General features: G+C 42.0%; 1 protein-coding gene across 1 annotated transcript in view; it reads left to right on the top strand.

Annotated features, from left to right (window-relative positions):
* Nucleotides 1–551: 551 nt before the first annotated feature.
* BMP6 (bone morphogenetic protein 6) overlaps nucleotides 552–23,524 on the top strand; it is an 88,256-nt gene continuing 65,283 nt past the window's right edge. The window contains exon 1 of the mRNA XM_075270800.1: nucleotides 552–1,356. Within this exon, the coding sequence (XP_075126901.1) occupies nucleotides 900–1,356 (457 nt within the window). The 5' untranslated portion in view covers nucleotides 552–899. The remainder of the gene's footprint in view (nucleotides 1,357–23,524) is intronic.

Genomic DNA, 23,524 nt, shown 5'->3' on the forward strand with positions numbered 1-23,524 from the left:
CCATAATGTGATCCATCTATGTATGGAATATGACAATGGGCAGCCATAATGTGATATATGTATGTAAGGAATAGTATGACAATGGGCAGCCATAATGTGATCCATCTATGTATGGAATATGACAATGGGCAGCCATAATGTGATCCATGTATGTATGGAATAGTCTGACAATGGGCAGCCATAATGTGATCAATCTATGTATGGAATAGTATGACAATGGGCAGCCATAATGTGATATATGTATGTATGGAATATGACAATGGGCAGCCATAATGTGATCCATCTGTGTATGGAATAGTATGACAATGGGCAGCCATAATGTGATCCATCTATGTATAGAACTTAGTATGACAATGGGCAGCCATAATGTGATCTATCTATGTATGGAATATGACAATGGGCAGCCATACTGAACTTCCAGAGATGCTTTTGCTGAAACTTGTGGTGCGATGCTGACAATGGCCAGTAGGTGCCGCTAATGCACACAGCATTGTACTTCATAAATCCCTGTTTCGGAGAAGTGAGTCAGTGAATCTGCGATGGAAGGAAGAGTAAGTCCGCTGAAACCTGTATGAAGTTTTCCACTTCCAAGCCTGTATGACACGAGGAAGAAGGCAGCGTCCCTGCTAAAGACTCCGGCTAGAGGGTGCATTACCCGCGTGAACTCCTTCAGGGGCTGGCTGGTGATGGTGCTGAGGTGATGACTGTCCTCGTCCACATCTGTCACCGTCATAGCTGAAGTGCAGGAGGGCTCGGACTGCCGGAGAGCTGAGGTAGTGGCCGGACAGGTGCTTGGCTCCTCACCACTTACAAGGAAGCTTTGCTGAGATGCTCCCTCCAGCGCAGCATCCTCACTAGGCACTGTAGTGGGTATCAGAGCTGGGCACACGGCAGGGAGCATGCACAGGTCACTAGCCCCTTTCTCCTGGTCACTCTGGCTCTCCTACTCCCTCATGATACTCGCCCTGGCTCAGGGCACACTGGTGGAAAGCAGCAGGAGAACAAACATGGACAGTGGCTTCTTGTACAGACGTCTGAAGAACCACGAGAAGAGGGAGATGCAGAAGGAGATCCTCTCCATCCTGGGGCTGCCACATAGACCCAGACCCCTGCATGGACTCAGCCCCGCACAGCTACACCAGCCTGCCAAGCTCAACTCTGCCCCCCTCTTCATGCTGGACCTGTATAATGCCATGTCCGGGCAGGAACAAGCAGTGGAGATGAAGGGCTGGTCACACAGTACCCCTCATAGTCACCAGGTGAAGGCCAAGAGTCTTGTGAGCAGCCCCCTGACCAGCATTCAGGACAGTGCATTCCTCAATGATGCTGACATGGTCATGAGCTTTGTCAACCTGGGTAAGTGGCACTAGTGCAAAGGGAGAAGATATAGATGTATGTATATATATATAATATATGTGTGTGTGTGTGTTGCAATCTGTACAGAATCTTGCAGACCTACATGTATGGGATGCATATGGTAGAAATTTATTGCCCGGCATTGATACTTTATTCTTCATACACATGAATCTAATTGAGAAACATGTGGAGAACACACATTAAATTGATGGCTGGGAAATCTGTTTATTTTCTGCAAGTTCCTATTGCAATTCAATTATCCATAATAGAAGTCTTTCCATTGTGGAGAGCAGTGTGTGCGGGAGGATCAGTATGTACAGAATGGCAGTAATAAATGACACCAGGGCATGGGGGATCCCAGAGTCTGTGCTAACGCTGAACATCATGTGACTGGACATGACAATGCATTTATGGTGGCTGTGAAGTAATAGTAGTATACTACAATGACACCATAAACAGCAGATCAGGCGAGGGCAGGATCAGTCTGGTGTACTAGTACAGCGCAGACATCTCGGGTGCAGCTGGCATCTCTTGACCCCGTTCAGACACAGCAAGATATTTCAGCATTTCATTTTCTGCAGATTTTATGCAATTTTTTTTCTTTAGGTCACTTTGTTTTTTAGTTTACATTAATAATGTAGTAGAACAAAATCTTGAAGTGTGATGTCCGGTTAATGTTAGCGTGTTATCATGGCGCTGGATATTGTGCCTGGATCATTTGCAGGTGACAAATAGTTGAAAGTATTATTTATTTTATTATATTGTTGTTTTAGAAAGCACTATCCTAGTCTGAACAAAACTAATATAACCATGATATAAATGAGGATTGCAAGATATTGCAGACAATACAGTGGTGTCTATAAGAGCTTCCAATCTATAGGGACAGAGTAAAGAAATATGAGGATGAGTAAGGTGTTTGGTATGCCAGTCTACCACAAAGAAGTCAATTTATATTGTTCTTAAAGGGGGTGTGTTAGGTCAAAAATTCCTTGCAAACACCCAAAAAGGCTATGTAGGGCCCTTTAATAGGAGTAGAAATATATCTTCATGGCCAAAAAACTGTGAATCAATGCAAACAATCATCTTTTAAGAGAATTGGAGAGAACCTGGTGTGCTAGTTTTGTCTACAGAAGCTGAATAAATGTATTTGTTGCCAAAGGGGTGACGTTGGGTAGTAGCACTCATGGCTGTCTATAGGCAAATCTGGTAAATCAGGTCCCACCTCTAATGCACTTAAATTTGATTTGCATATTCATAAAAAGAAGATTATCTGTGCATGACTTTATCAGTTTGTGGCCACAGAGTTATGTTTCTGCACCTATTAAAGGCTCCTACACATCACTCTTACTGGTTGGGAGGCATTTTAGAACTGACAGACTCCCTTTAAAGGGCATTCTTTATAGTGGAGTATTTTCAACTCTGCTTGCAGATCAATTGGCAATGAACAGCAGAAAGAGGTATGGAGCAGACTGGTATAGCTTGGAGCAAAGTCAGTGTATTTGATGGCATGCCTCAGTCATGGGATTGCAGCAATGAGGATATGATGAAAATATTTTGAAGCCACTGATGGCACCTTTTTTAAGAACATCACTGGAAATGAGTTTGGCTATTTAAAGGGGTTATGGCATGAAGTATATATCCTCTGTCACCAATCACCTCTATCCTGAGATTTGGGGGGGGGGGGGTTATGGATTCAGCCTGACCACATCCAGGCTGATTGTAGGTGTACCCCTTTCTGGATGCCACTCAGCTATCTCCTATAAACAGAAGTGCAGATGCATCCAGTACAACACGGGTGCGCCTACGTTTAGCCTGATTTCCAAACAGGGAAACACCCCGCTTTCAGGATGGAGGAAAATATTTTTTGTTGCATAACTCCTTTAATGGTTATGAACTGAAACAATGTTTGCACCATATTATTAAATACTGTGAACTGCAAAGGTTCACAGGGTGATATGCTCAAGAAGATGACAGGTGAGTGGTATGGAAGGTGTACAATGTGAAGTATAGAGTGCACACACTTTTTTGGGTCGAGAGCCTACTACTTAGGGGTAAGAATGAAATACTTACGTTTACAATATTAGGCCAGGTTCACATCTGCATAGGAGACTCCGCCACAGAATCTGCCCAAAATTGGTGAAGAAAAAAGTCCGGCATGGTTTCATTATAAAAACGTTGGAAACTCAACAGACACCCAGCAGACCCTGTTATAGTCTAAGGTAGCCGCTGTTTTAGAAGATGGGCTAAGCCCAGAAGAACTGTGAACTTAACCTTAGAGAACATACATTTGTAGAAAACATTACAGATCTGGGCACTCTGGCATAGGATAACATGACATGGGATCATCATAGAGCAGGGGTCCTCAAACTTTTTAAACAGTGGGCCGGAGGCAGAGCAGGTCGCACAGACATCGGGAGCAGTACCCTCCAATAGGTAAAGTGAAGTGCGCTCCATGGCCTGACCCGAGCTCCCCAGGAGCTTCATTATAAATGCACACCTGCCGGCGTTGTCGGCGGGGCCAGACAGAAGTGCTTGGTGGGCCGCATGTGGCCCTCGGGCGGCAGTTTGAGGACCCCTGATCATAGAGCAATATCACATGGTAGCCAATGCATAATCACGCCCAAGAACAAGATACATCCAATAAATGCATCATATCCTTCTTATCGTTTCTAGAAAATCTAACATATACATATGTATCATAGTCACATCCAAATTCTTCTTCTTTTATTGCACCTCATAAATGTAGCTGTAGGTTGTGTGCCACACAATTCAATTGGGTAAGTAAGCAGGATTGTGAATGAAAGGAAGTATTACTTTATTAAAGATGAGTTCAACCTTAGAATGGACTAAACATTAAGACAGATCCATCTGATGGCGGACAACAATAAATCCTGAGCAACCTAATTGACTATAATGTGGTGATTCTTTGGATATCAGTTTTCTTGTTGTCATTTCACCAGATCAAAAAGTCAAACTAGATTTTAGGATTTTTTTTTTTTTTTTTTTTTTTTACTCCAGCACACTGTATAGACCTGGAAAATCTGCTTAAAAAAGTGCTAGCAGTTTTGCAAAAAAACGAGTCACGGTTTTTTCCGTCTCCCATTGATTTCAATGGGATTTTCAAGGCGGAATCCGCCTGAAAATAGGCCATGTCTTTTTTTTCCCTTTAGCTGAAAAAAAAAAATCAACTAGAGGAAAAAAAACCTGCCACTGGCTCCCATTGACATGAATAAGAGGTGTCTTATGAGGTGGATATCGCCTCAAACTCCTCCTGCTAAAAACTCACCCTGATTGATCTGTCCATTTTGCAACCCAGGCTCACTGCAGTAAGCAAATGTGCCAATGGAGAGCATGGACACAATCCAGTTGTTTTCCCATGAACCCTACCATGCAGACATTTGTGTGCGTGTAGCCTAAGGGAAAGAGTAAGGAAATGCATGAATTATCAGAAAGGATCCAAAATTTGTCACTGCAATGAATGAAATTCACTGAAAATTCACAGCATTTTCACGGCATCTATTGATCTGCTGTCAATTCTTTAAGCTGTAAATCAATGGTGTTTGTTAAAATGTAACTGTGGTTTTAATTTTGTTGTATGAATAGTTAAGGTGAATATAAAGGCTTCTGTCTCTACTTATCTCCTCTCCTGTCCGCTAAACTGCTCAATTCACTGACAAATCAGTCTTCACTGAAGTCAGACTGCAGTTCGTAGAAGTCTATAGAGAGGAGAGGTGGAAGGAAGAAGAGAAGTGAGCAAGAAGGAGAGAAACACAGATATTGTTAGGCAGATTACACTAAGATTTTTATATAACCAGAGCTTTATTAATTTCTATATTTTCTATTCATTTCTATAAACCACTTGCAATCTGCTAAACACATACTTTTAGTTCAGGCTTATGTTTGCAGCATGTCCTCTCCCCATAGTCTTCTGTGTAACCTGACCTGAAGATGATTCAGAGAATTGAATTAAAGAGGTATTCCCATGACGCTTGTTCACTAACCTGCAGGCTGTTGTGCTCTCTTCACTTCCTGCTTTTCTCGGCACAGTGGTGGGCAGGGTTTCACTTGCACGGGATTGGTTGTAAATGAATTACCACAGTGTGAAGCTGATGTAGCAGAGCTGGATTTGAGTCAGTTTGCATTACATACAGAGGTAACAGATTCCCCATCTCAGCCCTTATCAGCCAAATTCAATTAAACCGACTGATAAGAGCTCAGAAATCCTGGAGCTCTTACCTCCCCTATCTGTGTCATTTAAGTAACGGAGCTTCTCAAACAGCTCAGAGCTGCTCCCAGACCCTCCTTCCCCCCCCCTGAGAGCAGGCAGCTACATCACTTGACAAATGAGCAGATAATCCCAAGCGCCATAGAAACGGAGTATAAACAATGAAGTGAATAAATTAAGATAGCGGCCAAACAAAGCAGTTTTGATAAAGCAATGCATTTAGGAAAAGTCTTAAATCCACATAAACTATCAGTATAGATAGGATCCTTGTGATGGGACAACCCCTTTAAGGACCTTAGCAGGCAGTAGACAAAATGATAAGAGGAGATAGTAGCTTTTTCCTCTAATGAGATATCACAAAGTTTTTTATATTCACCTGAACAAAGTAAAATTGAAATGAAAGTTACCCTTTATACCTCCATGAATGAGTCAACTGTTGGTCACATACAGCAGTGCCTATAAACATTCCTAATGACTCCTGTGTTCGGTCAGGATGGCCCTGGTGTATGATATGGTATTGGTGGTTTTCAAGAATTGGGAAACCTTTCTTTTTTCAGGCAAAATGTAGAAGCAAAATTGTAAATAAGCTGAGAATGAACAAAAAATATAATTCATATATATATATATATATATATATATATATATATATATATATATATATATTTCAGTTAGCAGTTAACAAACTACAAACTCTTGGAAATAAAGGTAGTAATAGTCTTTTTTTCACCAGCAGTAGTAGTATTGTACTCGAGAATATGCTGATTTCAATGTGAAAGCTCCAGCAAATATTTTATGATGTTTTGCCGGTTTGGAGTGGATTCTTTCCATATTATTCATGTTACATCTTACATATTCTATTGTTCTACATAACAATAACAGCTCATTCACATAACAGTTACTGTTATAAATGTCCTACAGGGTTACATATGCTGCTGTCAGCATTTTTACTCAGCATGTTACTTCCCAGGATGGTTGTTGGGGGGAGTCCTAGAATATCAATTGTGGATTTTGTATTTAAACAGCATTCCTATTCCGTATAATAGCTAAATTGAAAAATAAATAGATGAAATAAAATAAGTGCTGGTATGTGGGAGACGTTTTGCTCGAATTGTGAACACGATGCAAGTCATCATATTTTATTTCCTGTTTAAAATTATGGTAGGGAATGTCTGCACTTCCTAGAATATAACCGAAGGAAAACACAAGCGTTAGAAAAAGTCTTACAGTCTTATTGTTAGTAGCTGCTGAGAGCTATGATATTTTGCGTTATAGCCGTTCACATACTAGAGCAGCCATTGTCCTCTTGATCCTATAAAAGGCAAGCCATTTGGACCCATTATTGACCAGTCACACACTTTATTGGTAGTGATATGTCAGTAGCAACAACCACTGACTGGATGTCAGATTGTTTTTTCTCCATCTTTTCATTTTACATAATATATCTTGAAATCACTCCTCTCCAGTATTTTTCTCTTTCCTACCTGATATCAGTCTGAGGGACTGCTAAATGTTGGCAAGTTACCAGCACTTCACAGAAATCAGCCAGGAAAATGATACTGGCAGGGTCAAGACACACATTTGGTCTAGGACAAGCTGACATGAAAGGTTATGAGCAGGAGAGAGAGTTCCAGAACAAGCCAAATACAGGGGTTATGAACAGGAAATAAAGGTCTAGGACAAGTTGACGTAAAATGTTATGAGCAGTAGATTGTGGTCTCGGACAAGCTGAATTCAAGGGTTATGCTCGAAAAGGTTTGATCTATGATGAACTGAAATCCAAGGTACGAGCAGAACTTTAAGGTCTGGGACAAGCTGAAGCCAGGTTCTATGCCGAAAGGTTTGGTCTTGCGATTCTAACTCCTGACACTGCCATGGGTCAGCTCTGTGTAGTGGCCAGAGGAGGTACTGCAGATCAGCTCCAATCCATTTGAATCAATTCCTTCTTTTCATATAGCCAATAAATTGAGAGGTTTTTCATCCTATAAAAATTCAGAAAAGGACCTGTATGTTTCTGAGTGCTCATTCACCATTACTCAGCTCTGCTGTTCAGCTGCTCCCATTATAGTGCCCATCATGCAAAAGTCAATCATTCCAGGGACTGGTAGAGCCTTGGAGCAGTGGAGATAAGACCCATGGGGTGTGTTACCTTCAATAGATAAGCAATGGGGAGACCACAGGTGTTCAAAGTAAAAGATGGGACAAGCAAACGATAAGGACTATGAACTATACAAGGAGTATGGTCATGTGACTGTATGAGACTTCCAAAGGCATTTCAGCAGTAGGCAATACAGTATTAAATATTACATTTAACTATACTTATACTTAACTAAATCCCAGCTACCCACAGAGTATATATGTTCAAGTAGGCAGCACCTATCACTGCAAGGACTGTTCCAACAGGCAGGTGCAGAAGTGCTGTGCTGCCTGTTGAAACAACTGGACATCCCATAGCGAAGGCATGGATGGTTTATTACTGTCCCAGTCTTCCTGATAGCGGTATACACAGCTTCCAGGGAAAAATGTGTACAGAGTTACCATATTATGGCTTCCCCCTGCCCGTGGTCATGTAATCCTCTGGGACTCGGGAATTGTATAAGTTCCTCCATTCCTCTTGTAACTAGGTCTAATGTATCAGCCTAGTTACAAGGGAAATCAGTAGTTAAAAACTGTAACCAATGTTAAAATGCCACCATTAGTGTATTAAACCTTATGGGGGGCATAATGTAGAAAATATAAATAAATAACATAAAAACAAAGTAAAAAGGGGCATTAAAAATGTTATAGCTCTCAAAACTGTGAAAAATGTGTCATGAACCATAGAAACTGGCTTGGCCATAAAGTGGTTAAATTATAAACCTACGTATAGGTAACTACTAGAGATGAGCGAACACTAAAATGTTCGAGGTTCGAAATTCGATTCGAACAGCCGCTCACTGTTCGAGTGTTCGAATGGGTTTCGAACCCCATTATAGTCTATGGGGAACATAAACTCGTTAAGGGGGAAACCCAAATTCGTGTCTGGAGGGTCACCAAGTCCACTATGACACCCCAGGAAATGATACCAACACCCTGGAATGACACTGGGACAGCAGGGGAAGCATGTCTGGGGGCATAAAAGTCACTTTATTTCATGGAAATCCCTGTCAGTTTGCGATTTTCGCAAGCTAACTTTTCCCCATAGAAATGCATTGGCCAGTGCTGATTGGCCAGAGTACGGAACTCGACCAATCAGCGCTGGCTCTGCTGGAGGAGGCGGAGTCTAAGATCGCTCCACACCAGTCTCCATTCAGGTCCGACCTTAGACTCCGCCTCCTCCAGCAGAGCCAGCGCTGATTGGCCGAATTCGTGTGCTAAGCACACACATTCAGCACTGCTTCATCACGCCAATACAATGCATTAGCCAGTGCTGATTGGCCAGAGTACGGAATTCGGCCAATCAGCGCTGGCCAATGCATTCTATTAGCCCGATGAAGTAGAGCTGAATGTGTGTGCTAAGCACACACATTCAGCACTGCTTCATCACGCCAATACAATGCATTAGCCAGTGCTGATTGGCCAGAGTACGGAATTCGGCCAATCAGCGCTGGCTCTGCTGGAGGAGGCGGAGTCTAAGGTCGGACCTGAATGGAGACTGGTGTGGAGCGATCTTAGACTCCGCCTCCTCCAGCAGAGCCAGCGCTGATTGGCCGAATTCCGTACTCTGGCCAATCAGCGCTGGCCAATGCATTCTATTAGCCCGATGAAGTAGAGCTGAATGTGTGTGCTAAGCACACACATTCAGCACTGCTTCATCACGCCAATACAATGCATTAGCCAGTGCTGATTGGCCAGAGTACGGAATTCGGCCAATCAGCGCTGGCTCTGCTGGAGGAGGCGGAGTCTAAGGTCGGACCTGAATGGAGACTGGTGTGGAGCGATCTTAGACTCCGCCTCCTCCAGCAGAGCCAGCGCTGATTGGTCGAGTTCCGTACTCTGGCCAATCAGCGCTGGCCAATGCATTCTATTAGCCCGATGAAGTAGAGCTGAATGTGTGTGCTTAGCACACACATTCAGCTCTACTTCATCAGGCTAATAGAATACATTGGCCAATCAGCGCTGGCCAATGCATTCTATTAGCTTGATGAAGCAGAGTGTGCACAAGGGTTCAAGCGCACCCTCGGCTCTGATGTAGCAGAGCTGAGGGTGCACAAGGGTTCAAGTGCACCCTCGGCTCTCCTACATCAGAGCCGAGGGTGCGCTTGAACCCTTGTGCAGCCTCGGCTCTGCTACATCAGAGCCGAGGGTGCGCTTGAACCCTTGTGCACACTCTGCTTCATCAAGCTAATAGAATGCATTGGCCAGCACTGATTGGCCAGAGTACGGAATTCGGCCAATCAGCGCTGGCCAATGCATCCCTATGGGAAAAAGTTTATCTCACAAAAATCACAATTACACACCCGATAGAGCCCCAAAAAGTTATTTTTAATAACATTCCCCCCTAAATAAAGGTTATCCCTAGCTATCCCTGCCTGTACAGCTATCCCTGTCTCATAGTCACAAAGTTCACATTCTCATATGACCCGGATTTGAAATCCACTATTCGTCTAAAATGGAGGTCACCTGATTTCGGCAGCCAATGACTTTTTCCAATTTTTTTCAATGCCCCCGGTGTCGTAGTTCCTGTCCCACCTCCCCTGCGCTGTTATTGGTGCAAAAAAGGCGCCAGGGAAGGTGGGAGGGGAATCGAATTTTGGCGCACTTTACCACGCGGTGTTCGATTCGATTCGAACATGGCGAACACCCTGATATCCGATCGAACATGTGTTCGATAGAACACTGTTCGCTCATCTCTAGTAACTACCGCTAGTTGTTTACTGAAAACCAATGTGATATTGGCTCTAATAGCAGCTGTGTAAATCTATGTCAGTCTCTCCATAGTGACAGCTTCAGACGGGCAGAATTGTATCATTTAATTCTTATATTATTAAAATGTATCAACATAGATTTTTGGATTAAAAAAAAAAGTGTGTTGAGAGGAAACAGGAAGTGGAGGCCTGGGCAGGATCGGGAGTGGTGGGGGATGGGTGAAGGCAGTGCTGTGGCTTTTATTTTTTGTTGTGTTTATGGACCTAATTGTGAACCTTTTTAAGAAGTATTGTATCCCCACCCGATAACCTGTATAGTTACTTCTCCATAGTAATAAGCGTGGATGTTATTGTAGAAAAGTAACAGGCAGAAGCTTCATCATATCAGGGGTGTCATCAGCAGAACATGTTAGTAGAGTATATTGTGGCTCTGTGTCAGTATATCTACAATCATTCTACCAATGTGATACAGATTAGCTTCACATTTGCACATAGTGAATGGACATTTTTTTCAGGCTTCCAAGTCTGATAAGAAAACTGCTGAAAGGAAGACAGCTGCTGACCTTCCTTTTCAGCAGGAGATTGTGGCGGTGGCTGCCCTCTTGCCGTAGATTTTATTATTCTGGTTTCCTGCTTTTCATATTGGATTTGGTTTCTGCTTTCAGATTGTATCAGTTATTGCTGACACGATAACCATGTTGTTTATATATTAAGGAATGCGAACCAGGGCCCTTCCTCAAGCTGCAGTTCCTCCAGGAGTATGTAAAGATACAAGCAGGATGGAAGGAGAATCTCACACCATAAAAATGACATTTTACCACTGATTTCGGATGCTATGTGTCATTCACTTATTTACGATTTATTTTACGATGATCAGATTCTGAAAAGTGATAGACAAATTATTGTCATGCGGTTTTAGAATTGCACACTAGATGTCAGTATAACCAGCATTCCCTTGTGAGAAAGACCACAGTGCTTTTCAGCTTTGCTGTACAAAGTGGATGCTGTGAAATGTAGCACCATATAGTAGACAAATCATAGCTTGTCAATAATTGGGGGCCAATTCTAGCCTAATATTACAATAGCTGTCTGTTCATCTCAATGTACTAACATTAGAAACAAAAATATTCTGATGGCAGACTCTCCTGACTGACCCTTGCTATGCAAGCGGCAGACTGATCAGTGAAGAATCATATACCCTTGTCACTTTTGTATGTGCTTCCTGTGTCTATATCCAGTCACCTCCCTTTGTAATTGTCAAAAGAAATGGATGTAGCAGTGAGAATCAAAACGGAAACTTATTGCAGTTTGCCCTGGTGTTACAGTGGCACTGTATTATTTCTGGTTTTGGGGGCTTTGACATTACCAAACAGAAGTGAAGTTTTAGAACAAAAGTTTTAGACATTGAAGTAGATTCAAAATCTGCAATTGCTTATGCAGTTACCCATGTCTAGTACCTGTACACATGTATTTTTCCTGGTTCTGCAAAACGCTGCAGAGCTAATACTATAATGGACCTTAAACTGCGATGAAGATGTTGCCAAAGGTCCTGGAAGCTGCATCAACTGCTGCTGATAACACTGGGGAGGGTGAACTGACTGTGAGAGAGGGTGGGTACTATGAGCAGTATGTGAGAAAGGGGGCTATAAAGAGCAGATTGAGAGGCGGTGTATGTGGCAGGAGGCAACGATAGAAGAATAGGGGGTGAGGCTTTAAAGAATCTGAGGTCACTTGTTAGTATTCAATAGTATCTGCAAGCAGCAGAGAGAGGCCTCCTGTGTGTACATCAATCCATGCTAGAAAAAAAGAGATCATAATGTAATCATATGACTTAGACCCCATTCACATCTGCGTTCGGGTTTCCGTTCCAGGAGTTTGCTTGGGGACCCCCTGAACGGAAACCTATACGCATTAAAAAGTGGTTTCCTGGGACTATAATGGGGTCCATGTGGTTTCCGCTTGGTATCCGTAAGAAACATGCAGAGAGAAAAGTCCTGCAAGCAGCATTTTTCTCTCTGCATGTTTCGGGTGGAAACCACACGGACCTCATTATAGTCTATGGGGTCTGTGTGGTTACCTTAGGTAACCGCTTTTTAATGCGTAGATGTTTCCATTCGGGGGGTCCCCAAGCGGACTTTCCAAACAGAAACCGTAATGCAGATGAGAAAGATATAAGTTGCAATTTGCATTACCGAGCAGGAAGTGATGTCACTATTTGTAAATTGCTGCTTTTCTTGTGAGATTTTGCATTAGACTGTATACACAATGTGCTGGGGTGTGTTTCCAGTTGTGTGTGTTTTACTTTCTTTGGCTCTTTCGCTGAGGTATATTGTGGATGGGTGTCATTGCATGCTCATTTGCTTTCAGTGACATCACTTCTGTTTGGTAATGCTCCTAACAAACACTTGACCCATCTATTGGCAGCCATATTGATATACACAGGTATGCAGATTGCTAAATGAACTAGAATTTTTTCCATGTGTGAATTTGTCTTTGTGATTGGTTACTTGTACATACAGTAAATGGTTGATCTAATATTGTCTCGAGCACCCTAGAAGAAGCGTCCAGAAACGCATTAGGGTTGGTAATTGGTCTGTATATGCCATGTTGGGCTCACATTACTTTCTGAATGTTAATAGGCGATATATGTATGGTTAGTAATATGCCTTTTACTTTGTTTGAACCCAGCAGGGAGATTAATTTATTGTATTTTACCATATTAAGATTACATTTTAGCACTTTCTTAATTTTGTGACTCCTCACTCTTATTGTAACATGTTTTCCTGTTCGGGCCTCTGCGCCATCCTCCGGTCGCATGCTTTGGCGCAGGAAGCTTGTTCAGTTGTGATCCTTTTCACTTGTGGTTTTAGCACAGCTGAGTATTTGTTGCTGTGTGTCAGTTTAGTCAGTGCTATTTGTCCTCTTGTTACTAAGGAGTTAAAGTTAGTGGCTATTTAATTGACATTCCTCCTTGCCATTTGAGCCCATGGCAGATTCCCTTTATATAGTTTCACAGCCCTTTCTTCTATGTTTGCTATTAGCTTATCTGAGCTTGCTGGCTATCAAACTGTTTTCTGTATATATATTATATTTTTTTTTCTGGCTTTGGCTATTCTCTGTGACTATTGTTTTAGATTCCGATTCTGTACTTCATTGCTCGACTGGTTCTGACCCTTGGCTTTGTTGATTCCCATATCTGTTTGGTTGTCTTGTCCGCATTTTGTGTTTTCACTTGTTTTTGTAAGAAGGGACTGTCGCCCAGTTGTCCTCTACCGCCAGGTAGATGGGGCAAGAAGGTAGTGACAGGGATTGGTTCCAGTTTAGGAATTATTGTCTTTGTCATTCCCTTCCTCCCAGTTTTCCACAGCAGCTACTGGAGAATTGCTCAAAAGGCAATTCCCTAACACTTCTGGTTTTATCCCATCATGTAACTCAGTAAAGAGGACTTCCATGAAAAGCAAAGTCAAAGTTTTCCCATAGTGACTGCTTTGCAAAGTAGGAAAAAAAATAGGTTACAATAGACAAGGACCCTGTTACTTCCCTGTGTGGTAGCATTGGATTAACCCTGTACCTGTTCTACATCTGTATCTCAGTTAGAGTTACTGGAATCCCTGAGATCGCTATAAATGTGTTCATAGTAAGTTAGAAAAACCTTTGTTGCTGCAAACAATTTAGTGCAGAAGGTGATGGTGGATTGTTGAGTGAGGAAAGGAAATGTATAGAAAGAAAATCCCATATGCAAAATGTAATTTTCCTTCTACCAGCAGATACCTTCATTATTTTCTGAAAACAGAGGTTTAATGGTTACAGTGAATATGCTGTTTGAGGTGTTTCATTCACCCAGTGCATTTGCAGGCAGACGTTACTTAGTTTAGCATCATTGCTATACCATGAGCTCAGAATAGCAACATGGTGAATCTACTTTCTGCATATGAAGAGACCTTCAAAGATATCTGCAAAGTCTATCAAGGAGTCTTATGACATCATAAATCACAGTTTCTCATCTTCCAGCTCCAGAATTTTGGCCATCATCTGTCTATTTTATGTCTTTGTGTGGGATAGGAAAGGACATTTTTTTTGTGTTCTGTGTCTACTTTTGTGTAACCCTTTCAATGTGAGAATTACTGTAGCTTTCTTATGATGGTCATCTTTAAAGCTTTTATTTTCTATATTGCAGATTCATATTGAAGATAGGAAAACTATGAATTTAAACATATGGAATTAAACGTAAAAGTGTTAAACCAGAATATATTTTATAATTGTCAAAGTAGCCCACTTTTGCTTTGATAACAATTTTTTTTGTATTTCACATACTTTTTTGTTTTTCTATGTATTCAGTTACATTGGACATACATCAGATACCTACAAAACTAGAAAATACTCTTGAACAAAGAAACATTGGCATTTTTATTATAGGACTAAACTTCCCATCGTTAATGCTTCAAGAGCCATTGAAACTTGTTGACTAAAGCTAGGTTCACACTAGCGTTTAGGGACTCCGTCCCCCATTCTGCTTAAAGTAGGTGTAGAGAAAACTCCTGCAAGCAATCTACATCTTATATTAAAGAGGACCTTGCACTGATCCAAATCACTGCACAGGCAGTTCTATATACTGCTGGAAAGCCGACTTTCCCGATCTGTGCCCTGGGTGAAGAGTTATCGGTTCCGGTACCGTAGCGCTTTACAGTCAGAAGGGCGTTTCTGACAGTCAGGTACGTCCTTCTTCACAGCAGCGCCTATAGCGCTGTACAGTGTGAGCAGAGAGGAACACCCTCTCCCTCTGCTCACAGTACTGGTCCATAGACGAGTATTATCAGGAGGGGAGGGGGGCGTTCCTCCCCACTCACACTGTACAGCGCGATAGGCGCTGCTGTGAAGAAGGACATACCTGACTGTCAGAAATGCCCTTTTGACTGTAAAGAGTACCGGCACCGCTAGCTCTTTACCCAGGGCACAGATCGGGAAAGCCAACAGTGCGCTGAATTCAGCGCACTTTCAGCTTTCCAGCAGTATATAGAATTGCCTGTGCCCAAATCGGTGAAAGGTCCTCTTTAAGTAGGTTCATAGGAGGGTGACAGCCAAATTAAGGCCTGTACATTTATAGTATGTAACGTAACAGGAACCATATCGGGAACAAAGTTTGCCCACTGTTGCATATTACCATAAATTTCATGTTATAAATTTAGTTGCTGCCATTGGTGGTTGGATGGCATCCTGCAAGTGTTTTTTGGCCCTTATCTGCCTGGGTTTTTGGGTGGCAACCTGGTTTACAATTTTGGGTACTGTAAAAAAAATCTGTTCTGATCTTATACTATTCAAAAGCCAGAGTAGTAAATCTGTTTTTCGAAACTCTATTCTTTCCTTATGTGATACTGTACTTGTAGGACAGGCTTGCTCTTTACTTGGTTCACTTTTCTTTGTTGTCAGTCACTGAAGCTCTGCACCTTTTTCCGATTTTGCGCCCTTGTCACTACCATATACAGAGATACAAGCCCCCAATCACTCAGTTTATAATGCAACCTAACAGCTTTGGAGCAACATCTCCTACTATAAAATACTTTAGATTTTTCTTTTTTAATATGAAATCTGTGTTTTTGGTAATGATTAGATCATGTGCTACATCATACTTGGCATCATGTACCAATGAAAATAAAGTTAGTCTACTCCAGAAAAGCATTTATACTAGCAATGACCATTACTAGTGTAACTAGCGAATTTATAAGGGCATGGTTGAAATAGGCTACTCTTTCATGGACTATGATTAGCTCAGAGTGAATTTTGGGTTGGGTCACACCTTAGTGCTTTACCACATGTGATGTTTGTACTGTAGTTTGGAGTCAGTCTGTACCACGTTATGTCCTTTAAGTGTTATATTTGAACTCTTTGGGCCTCACCAGATCAAAGCATATGCAAAGTGCAAATAAATAACGCCATCAATGTTTTTCCCACCCCAATTGCTACTTTCTGCCATATTAATTATTTGGTTCACTTGGCATGAACTCTTCTCCCTAATGACGTGTTACTGAGAGTTACTCCCTTTTCTCAAAAGGCTTGTTGATTCATGATGATGGCTTTCTATATGCTGCAGGAGACACTGTCTTCTTTTTGTAAGCAGGCCTTACTGCATTCAATGTTAACTGCATTTCTGTGTGTGCTGATTCTGAGAGAAGAAGTTTTGCTTATCCCGTCTTCTATAGATAAGTCTAACTTTCAAAAAATGTTTAAAATCTTCTTGAGTCTTCCACCTTTTTAATCTAAAGTTTATTACTAAGGCCCGGAATATGCACATGAGGAATTGCGTGTGAACTAAGCCTATTGTGCTGTACTGTAAGAGCAGTGAGGAACCCCTCCCCTCCTAATAGTGCTACTCCATAGATGAGTATTGGGGGGGTGTTCATCACCGCTCAGCGTCATGGCTGGTCAGTAAGCAATGCCTCCTCTCACAGTACAGCGCTATAAACGTTACTGTAAGGAAAGGTGTTCCTGACTGACTGTCAGAAACGCCCTTCTGACAGTGAAGAGCTCTTCGCCGGGGGCACAAAACGGGAAAGCCGATGCGCTTGAATTCCTACCATTGACATTTTGCCAGGCACCTTTGTTTGCAGTGCTGTTGTTAAGAAGAAAGCTGGACTGTTATGGGTTGGAAGCTTATTGTCTGTAGTGATAAATCCAGGTTCTGTTTGGGATCCAAAGATGGTTGGGTTTTAGTATGGATGGCCTTGCAGTGACTACTTCAATCTTGCCTTTGCTTTGGTGTGACACTGCCCTAACTACTGGTGTCATAATCTGGTGAGCCATGGCAGGCAATAGTTGTCACCCCTAGAAGTGATATGAGTGACACTAATAGCGATATCCTTCAGCCTCAACTGTTGCTTCTCATGGCAGCGCGCTTCCAATTGGCATTTTTCAGCAGGATAATGTCCACCCATAGCAAGCGTTTCTCAGGAATGTGCAGCGTTCCACTGCAGCCAAGTGTAGCAGTTGGCTCCCCTAGTGATCGGAGGCAGCCACAATGTAGTCATGCCAGCGTAATCCGCGTCAAAATCCTGCCGCCTCCCATTGAAATCAATGGGAGCTGGTCATTTCCTTTTTGCGTGAGCCCTCGTGGAAAAAAGAAGCGAGCTGCCCTTTCTTCGGGCGGATTCCGTGGCTGATTCAGCGGCGACGTCCGCCTCGCAACACCACCCTCAGGACTAGGCCCATTTATTTGGGTCTAATTCGGAGCGGAAAGCTGTGACGGGATGCCGGTGCACTGCACCGGCGTCCCGTCGCAGTAGCCGCGATGGAATGTGTTTAATCCTATGTGAACTAGCCCTAATAGTGTGTTGTTGTCCGTTGTCTTGCCTCAGACACAAGAACCTGTATTATGGAATTATTGCACTGGAGATCAAGAAATCCCAGGTTCCAAAAACAAAAGTATAAAGAAAGTTTAAAAAATAGATAAATAATTTATTTTTTATTTTTTTTTTAAAAAAACCTCCTTTATAATATAAAAATGTATATGGTAAACAAATAAATTAAACAAACATAGCCATGCATATTGATACCAATAAAAACTACAACTTGCCCCGTGAATAAAGAGCTATGATATAGCTCCAGCAACAACAAAAAATGTAAAAAGGTATAGACTTCAGAATACAGTGACCCCAGGCAAATTGTTTATTTGCCAAAAATGACATTTATATTTAGGAAAAGCAGGAAAACATAATAAAGCCAATATAAATGTGGTATCATGATTGTAATGCAGAGTGAGAGCAAACAAAATGCTAAAAATAATCATACAATTGTAGTTTTTTTCATTTAGACCCCCGCCAAAATGTTAATAAAGGCTAGAAAAAACATAGTGTTTACCCCAAAATGATTCCAGTTGAAAGCACAAATTGTGATACAAAGAATAAGCCCTCATGCAGCTATGTCAGCACAAAAATGAAGAGGTCATGAATTTTGGAAGGCGGAGATGTCAAAAGGTTGGTAATTATGAAAGCCCAAACTACCTTGCTTTGTTAAAAGTTTCATCTAATGTCTACAGAACGCTTAGTAAGAAGTTAGTGGGACGTGTAAGATGTCTTTCCTTGCTGTTCTTTTTAAAGATTAATATAGTGAACAGATATCCTTTAATCTACAGTATATTTCCACATTGAGCGCCAAAAATATCAGAATTATGAAATGTTTAGCTAATACTATTAGTTCCACTACACCAATGGTCATCATTGCTAAACAAAGTTATTAAATACCTAGGTTTATCTAATATATACACAGTACATTGCAAACAGACATTTTAAAAACTAAATTAAACGCAGCTTTATTTGTTACAGATTTTGCTATGGTTTTTTTTATGCCAAAGCCAGGAATGGATGGAGCAGAAGGTAGAAACACAAGAACTTCCTATATATTTCCCATTCCTTTGGTATCTATTTTTAGCTTTGGCTCCAAAAAAATGCAACAAAATCTACAACAAAAAAGCTGCATTTCTCGGGCCTCGGATAAACAATGGGTTTCCATTGAGGCGGAGCTTCTTTCTGCTCATCTTGCCTCTCTTCCGTGGATCCCCCCTCATTTTTGGCCTGCCCTGCCACGCGCCTCTCTTCTTTCTTCTCACTTCCTTACTACCTGGGATTCGGTCCACTCTTCTGTTTCCTTGGCCGCGGTCCCGGGCTGTTTAACTCCGCTATTCCGGAATAACATGTTTCCCCCTGGTCAAACTGCCCGTCGATTCCTTTGTTGGTCTGTTGGCGACGATGTCCGGCTGGGGTCTATTGTTGGATCCTCTCCCCTGCCCTCTCTCAGTCTACTACAGGCATCTTTTCCAGACCTTTCTCTCTCGTGGCTTGAGTATAATCAGCTTGTCACGTTCCTCCACCGGTTTTCTCTGCAGCCCGTTCTCTCCGCTGCCCCGACCGCCCTGGAGACAGAGTTTCTTCGCCCCGTGGTGCCGACTCGAGCTCTCTCCATCTTATACGATATTCTAACGGCCTCTGCCCCGGGTCTCCCTCCATTTACCAGGGCCTGGGACTCCGACCTGTGCTCCCGTTTATCTGCTGCTGATTGGGAACGCTCATTTATCTTGTCTCACAAACTGCCTATGCCCTATAGTGCACAGGAGAAGAATTATAAGATCTTGTCTCGCTGGTACCGTTGTCCAACCCTTTTGCATCGCATTTTTCCTTCTGTGCCGGAGGAGTGTTGGCACTGTGGATCCGCGGTGGGATCCCTCCTTCATATTTGGTGTGACTGCGGAAAGATTCAGGAGTTTTGGTCGTCTGTCTTCTCCCTGTATTCTAAGGTTAGTGGTCGCAGTGTGTCCCCCTCCTCCCAATTGGCCCTCCTCTCTCTTAGCCCTGGAAAGATTTCCAGGGTAAAGGGTGACTTGCTACGCCACTTTCTTTCAGCTGCCAGAACGGTCATTCCACGCCACTGGCGCAGCGCAGTAGCTCCCTCCTTGTCAGAGTGGCTCCGTGAATTTCTCCTCATTAGGAGGATGGAAGCTTTAGTTGCGGAGGACCTGGTGGACTCGTCTAAATTTGAGTCCCTCTGGTGGCCGTGGATCATATTTCAGGATTCGTCTGAGTTTTCCTCTCTTTTCCCCTAACTTTTTTGGTTTGTTCCTTCTTGGGGTCTCTCTTGGCGTCTTCTTGCTTCTATGTCATTTGTTGTTTTCTTTCTCCCTCTTTGTTTTCCGTCCTTGTGGTGTATTGTCCCTCCTCAGTTTTGTGTCTTGCTGGTCCTGCCCTCGGGGCCGTGTTGCGCCTGTGGATGCGCCTTCTGTGCTGTTTGGTGTTGTATGCTCATGGTGCATGTTCATCTTATTTGGCCCACTTTGGGTGATGTGTGGTTGTTCTCGTGATATTAGACCTGCCCATGGTTGGTTCTCATTTTGCAATCTTGCAATACCTTGTGGTTTTGTTTGTTTGTTCCTTTTATTTTTTGTAAAATTTTCAATAAAATACAGTTTACACACACACAAAAAAAGCTGCATTTCTGAAATGTGGAGCCTTAGCCTAAAGGTTCTAAAGACATAACACGGGATCTCCAAGTGCTCTATGTTATCAAGGCCCTTCAACATTAAAAAGGTTGTTCAGGCTTAAATGTTATGTTTTAATTAGGCCAGAGAAGGTGAAAAAAACAAAACAAAATATACTCACATGTTCCCAGTGCTCTGGTGTCCTCCCAGTGTGGTCTAGTCCTTATGCTCAGCTGCCTTTTTGATGTGAAATTCCTTGCCAGCTGTGACGTCCCAGGTCAATTCCAATATACAACATGGTATGGCTTGTAAAATCTTAGAGGCACCCTGGAGACTTTTAGAGGGGTTTTCCAGGAATTACAGTTTTTTTTTTCCTGGAGGCTAGAGAAGATAAACCGCCCCCCCCTCCCCCCAAAAAAAACAAAACAAAAAAACAACATACTCACCTGTATCTGGCACTCCGGAATCCTGGCTGCTGTCCTGTTCAGGAGCCTCCTGGGGCTTGTCTCGGCAGTAGTCTTCGCCACACCTGACCTCTGAGGCTGGTCGAAGTATTGAGTATTGTTTTCATTTTTCATCTTCCTCAGCCTCCAAGAAAAAAAATGTAATTCCTGGACAACTCCTGTCACAGAAAATGTCAGGGATTAGAGATGCTAAAGCCTGGTGGAACCCCTTTTACTTTTCATTTTTCTTTACATTTCTAGTTACATTATGTTTTATTTACCTGTGTATGTAGTCATTTATTGTATGTTGTTGGCATATACTTATTTATGGTTCTTCCTTTTCTTCACCTTATTACTGGGTTTGGGTAGATATTTTAATGTATTTTTATTTCTGGCATAAAACTATGGCAACTCATATATCTTGTACCTGTGTGGGGTTGTGCTTTTAGATTTTGAAATTGCATTAAATTGATCATTCCTAATTGATAAAATGATGTCATATTGCCAGGATGGGATATAATTTTATGTTCTTGAGAATAATGGACTGCAACAATCTCATTTCTATTACCATTGCTGGTATATTTTCTCTTTGGCATTGTGTTAACACATGCCTGAAAGTTACAGACTAGCAAAGTGCCAAAACTTCTGCCTTTATAGTGGTGGTCACACTTCCTGATGATCAGTTTGATTAGCAACACCTGGCTGATATGTACCATGTTAATTACTATGTCAGGAATCTCAGTTTAGCTGCTGTTGATTTAAGGTTTCTGTGCCAACCCGTAAAGCTTCTGCAGTCTTACTCCATTCACACGGAGTAACGCGAGGCGTTTTTTGTGCTTATTTTGTGCTTATTTTTACGGCCGTAAAAAGACGTTTCCATTGAGTTCTATAGTAAAATACAGGCGTTTTTACACCTGTATTTTTACGGCCGTTTAGTACATATATAGTAACCAATACATACAGTGTTGGCCAAAAGTATTGGCACCCCTGCAATTCTGTCAGATAATACTCAGTTTCTTCCAGAAAATGATTGCAAGCACAAACTCTTTGGTATTAATATCTTCATTTATTTTGCTTGCAATGAAAAAACACAAAATAGAATGAAAAAAAAGTCAAATCATTGATCATTTTATACAAAACTCCAAAAATGGGCCGGACAAAAGTATTGGCACCCTCAGCCTAATACTTGGTAGCACAACCTTTAGACAAAATAACTATGAACAACCGCTTCCGGTAACCATCAATGAGTTTTTTACAATGCTCTCCTGGAATTTTAGGCCATTCTTCTTTGGCAAACTGCTCCAGGTCCCTGAGATGTGAAGGGTGCCTTCTCCAAACTGCCATTTTGAGATCTCTCCACAGGTGTTCTATGGGATTCAGGTCTGGACTCATTGCTGGCCACTTTAGAAGTCTCCAGTGCTTTCTCTCAAACCATTTTCTAGTGCTTTTTGAAGTACGTTTTGGGTCATTGTCCTGCTGGAAGACCCATGACCTCTGAGGGAGACCCAGCTTTCTCACACTGGGCCCTACATTATGCTGCACAATTTGTTGGTAGTCTCCAAACTTCATAATGCCATGCACACGGTCAAGTAGTTCAGTGCCAGAGGCAGCAAAGCAACCCCAAAACATCATGGAACCTCCGCCATGTTTGATTGTAGGGACCGTGTTCTTTTCTTTGAAGGCCTCTTTTTTTCCTGAAAACTCTATGTTATTGCCTTTCCACATAAAGCTCTACTTTTGTCTCATCTGACCAGAGAACATTCTTCCAAAACGTTTTTGGCTTTCTCAGGTAAGTTTTGGCAAACTCCAGCCTGGCTTTATGTCTCTGGGTAAGAAGTGGGGTCTTCCTGGGTATCCTACCATACAGTCCCTTTTCATTCAGATGCCGACAGATAGTACGGGTTGATACTGTTGTACCCTCGGACTGCAGGGCAGCTTGAACTTGTTTGGATGTTATCCACCATCCGCACAATCTTGCGTTGAAATCTCTCGTCAATTTTTTTTTTCCGTCCACATCTAGGGAGGTTAGCCACAGTGCCATGGGCTTTAAACTTCTTGATGATACTGCGCAAGGTAGACACAGGAACATTCAGGCTTTTGGAGATGGACTTGTAGCCTTGAGATTGCTCATGCTTCCTCACAATTTTGCTTCTCAAGTCCTCAGACAGTTCTTTGGTCTTCTTTCTTTTCTCCATGCTCAATGTGGTACACATAAGGACACAGGACAGAGGTTGAGTCAACTTTAATCCATTTCAACTGGCTACAAGTGTGATTTAGTTATTGCCACCACCTGTTAGGTGCCTCAGGTAAGTAACAGGTGCTATTAATTACACAAATTAGAGAAGCATCACATGATTTTTCAAATAGTGCAAATACTTTTGTCCACCCCCTTTTTAGGTTTTGTGTGGAATTATATCCAATTTGGCTTTTTGACAATTCTTTTTGTGGTTTTCCATTGAAGACAAATTAAATGAAGATAATAATACCAAAGAATTTGTGATTGAAATGAGTATTATCTGACAGAATTTCAGGGGTGCCAATACTTTTGCCCAACACTGTACAATACTCCATGGCATTTTTTTTAACCTTATAAGGACCAGATGTTTTTTTTATTATGTTTTGATAAAGAAAGAACATAGAATTCACAGAGGGTATAAATAATCTGAGAGATGTTACAACAATTAAATATTGGAGG

This window comes from Leptodactylus fuscus, chromosome 4 (genome assembly GCF_031893055.1).
Source record: "Leptodactylus fuscus isolate aLepFus1 chromosome 4, aLepFus1.hap2, whole genome shotgun sequence".
In the NCBI taxonomy this organism is placed as follows: Eukaryota; Metazoa; Chordata; class Amphibia; order Anura; family Leptodactylidae; genus Leptodactylus; species Leptodactylus fuscus.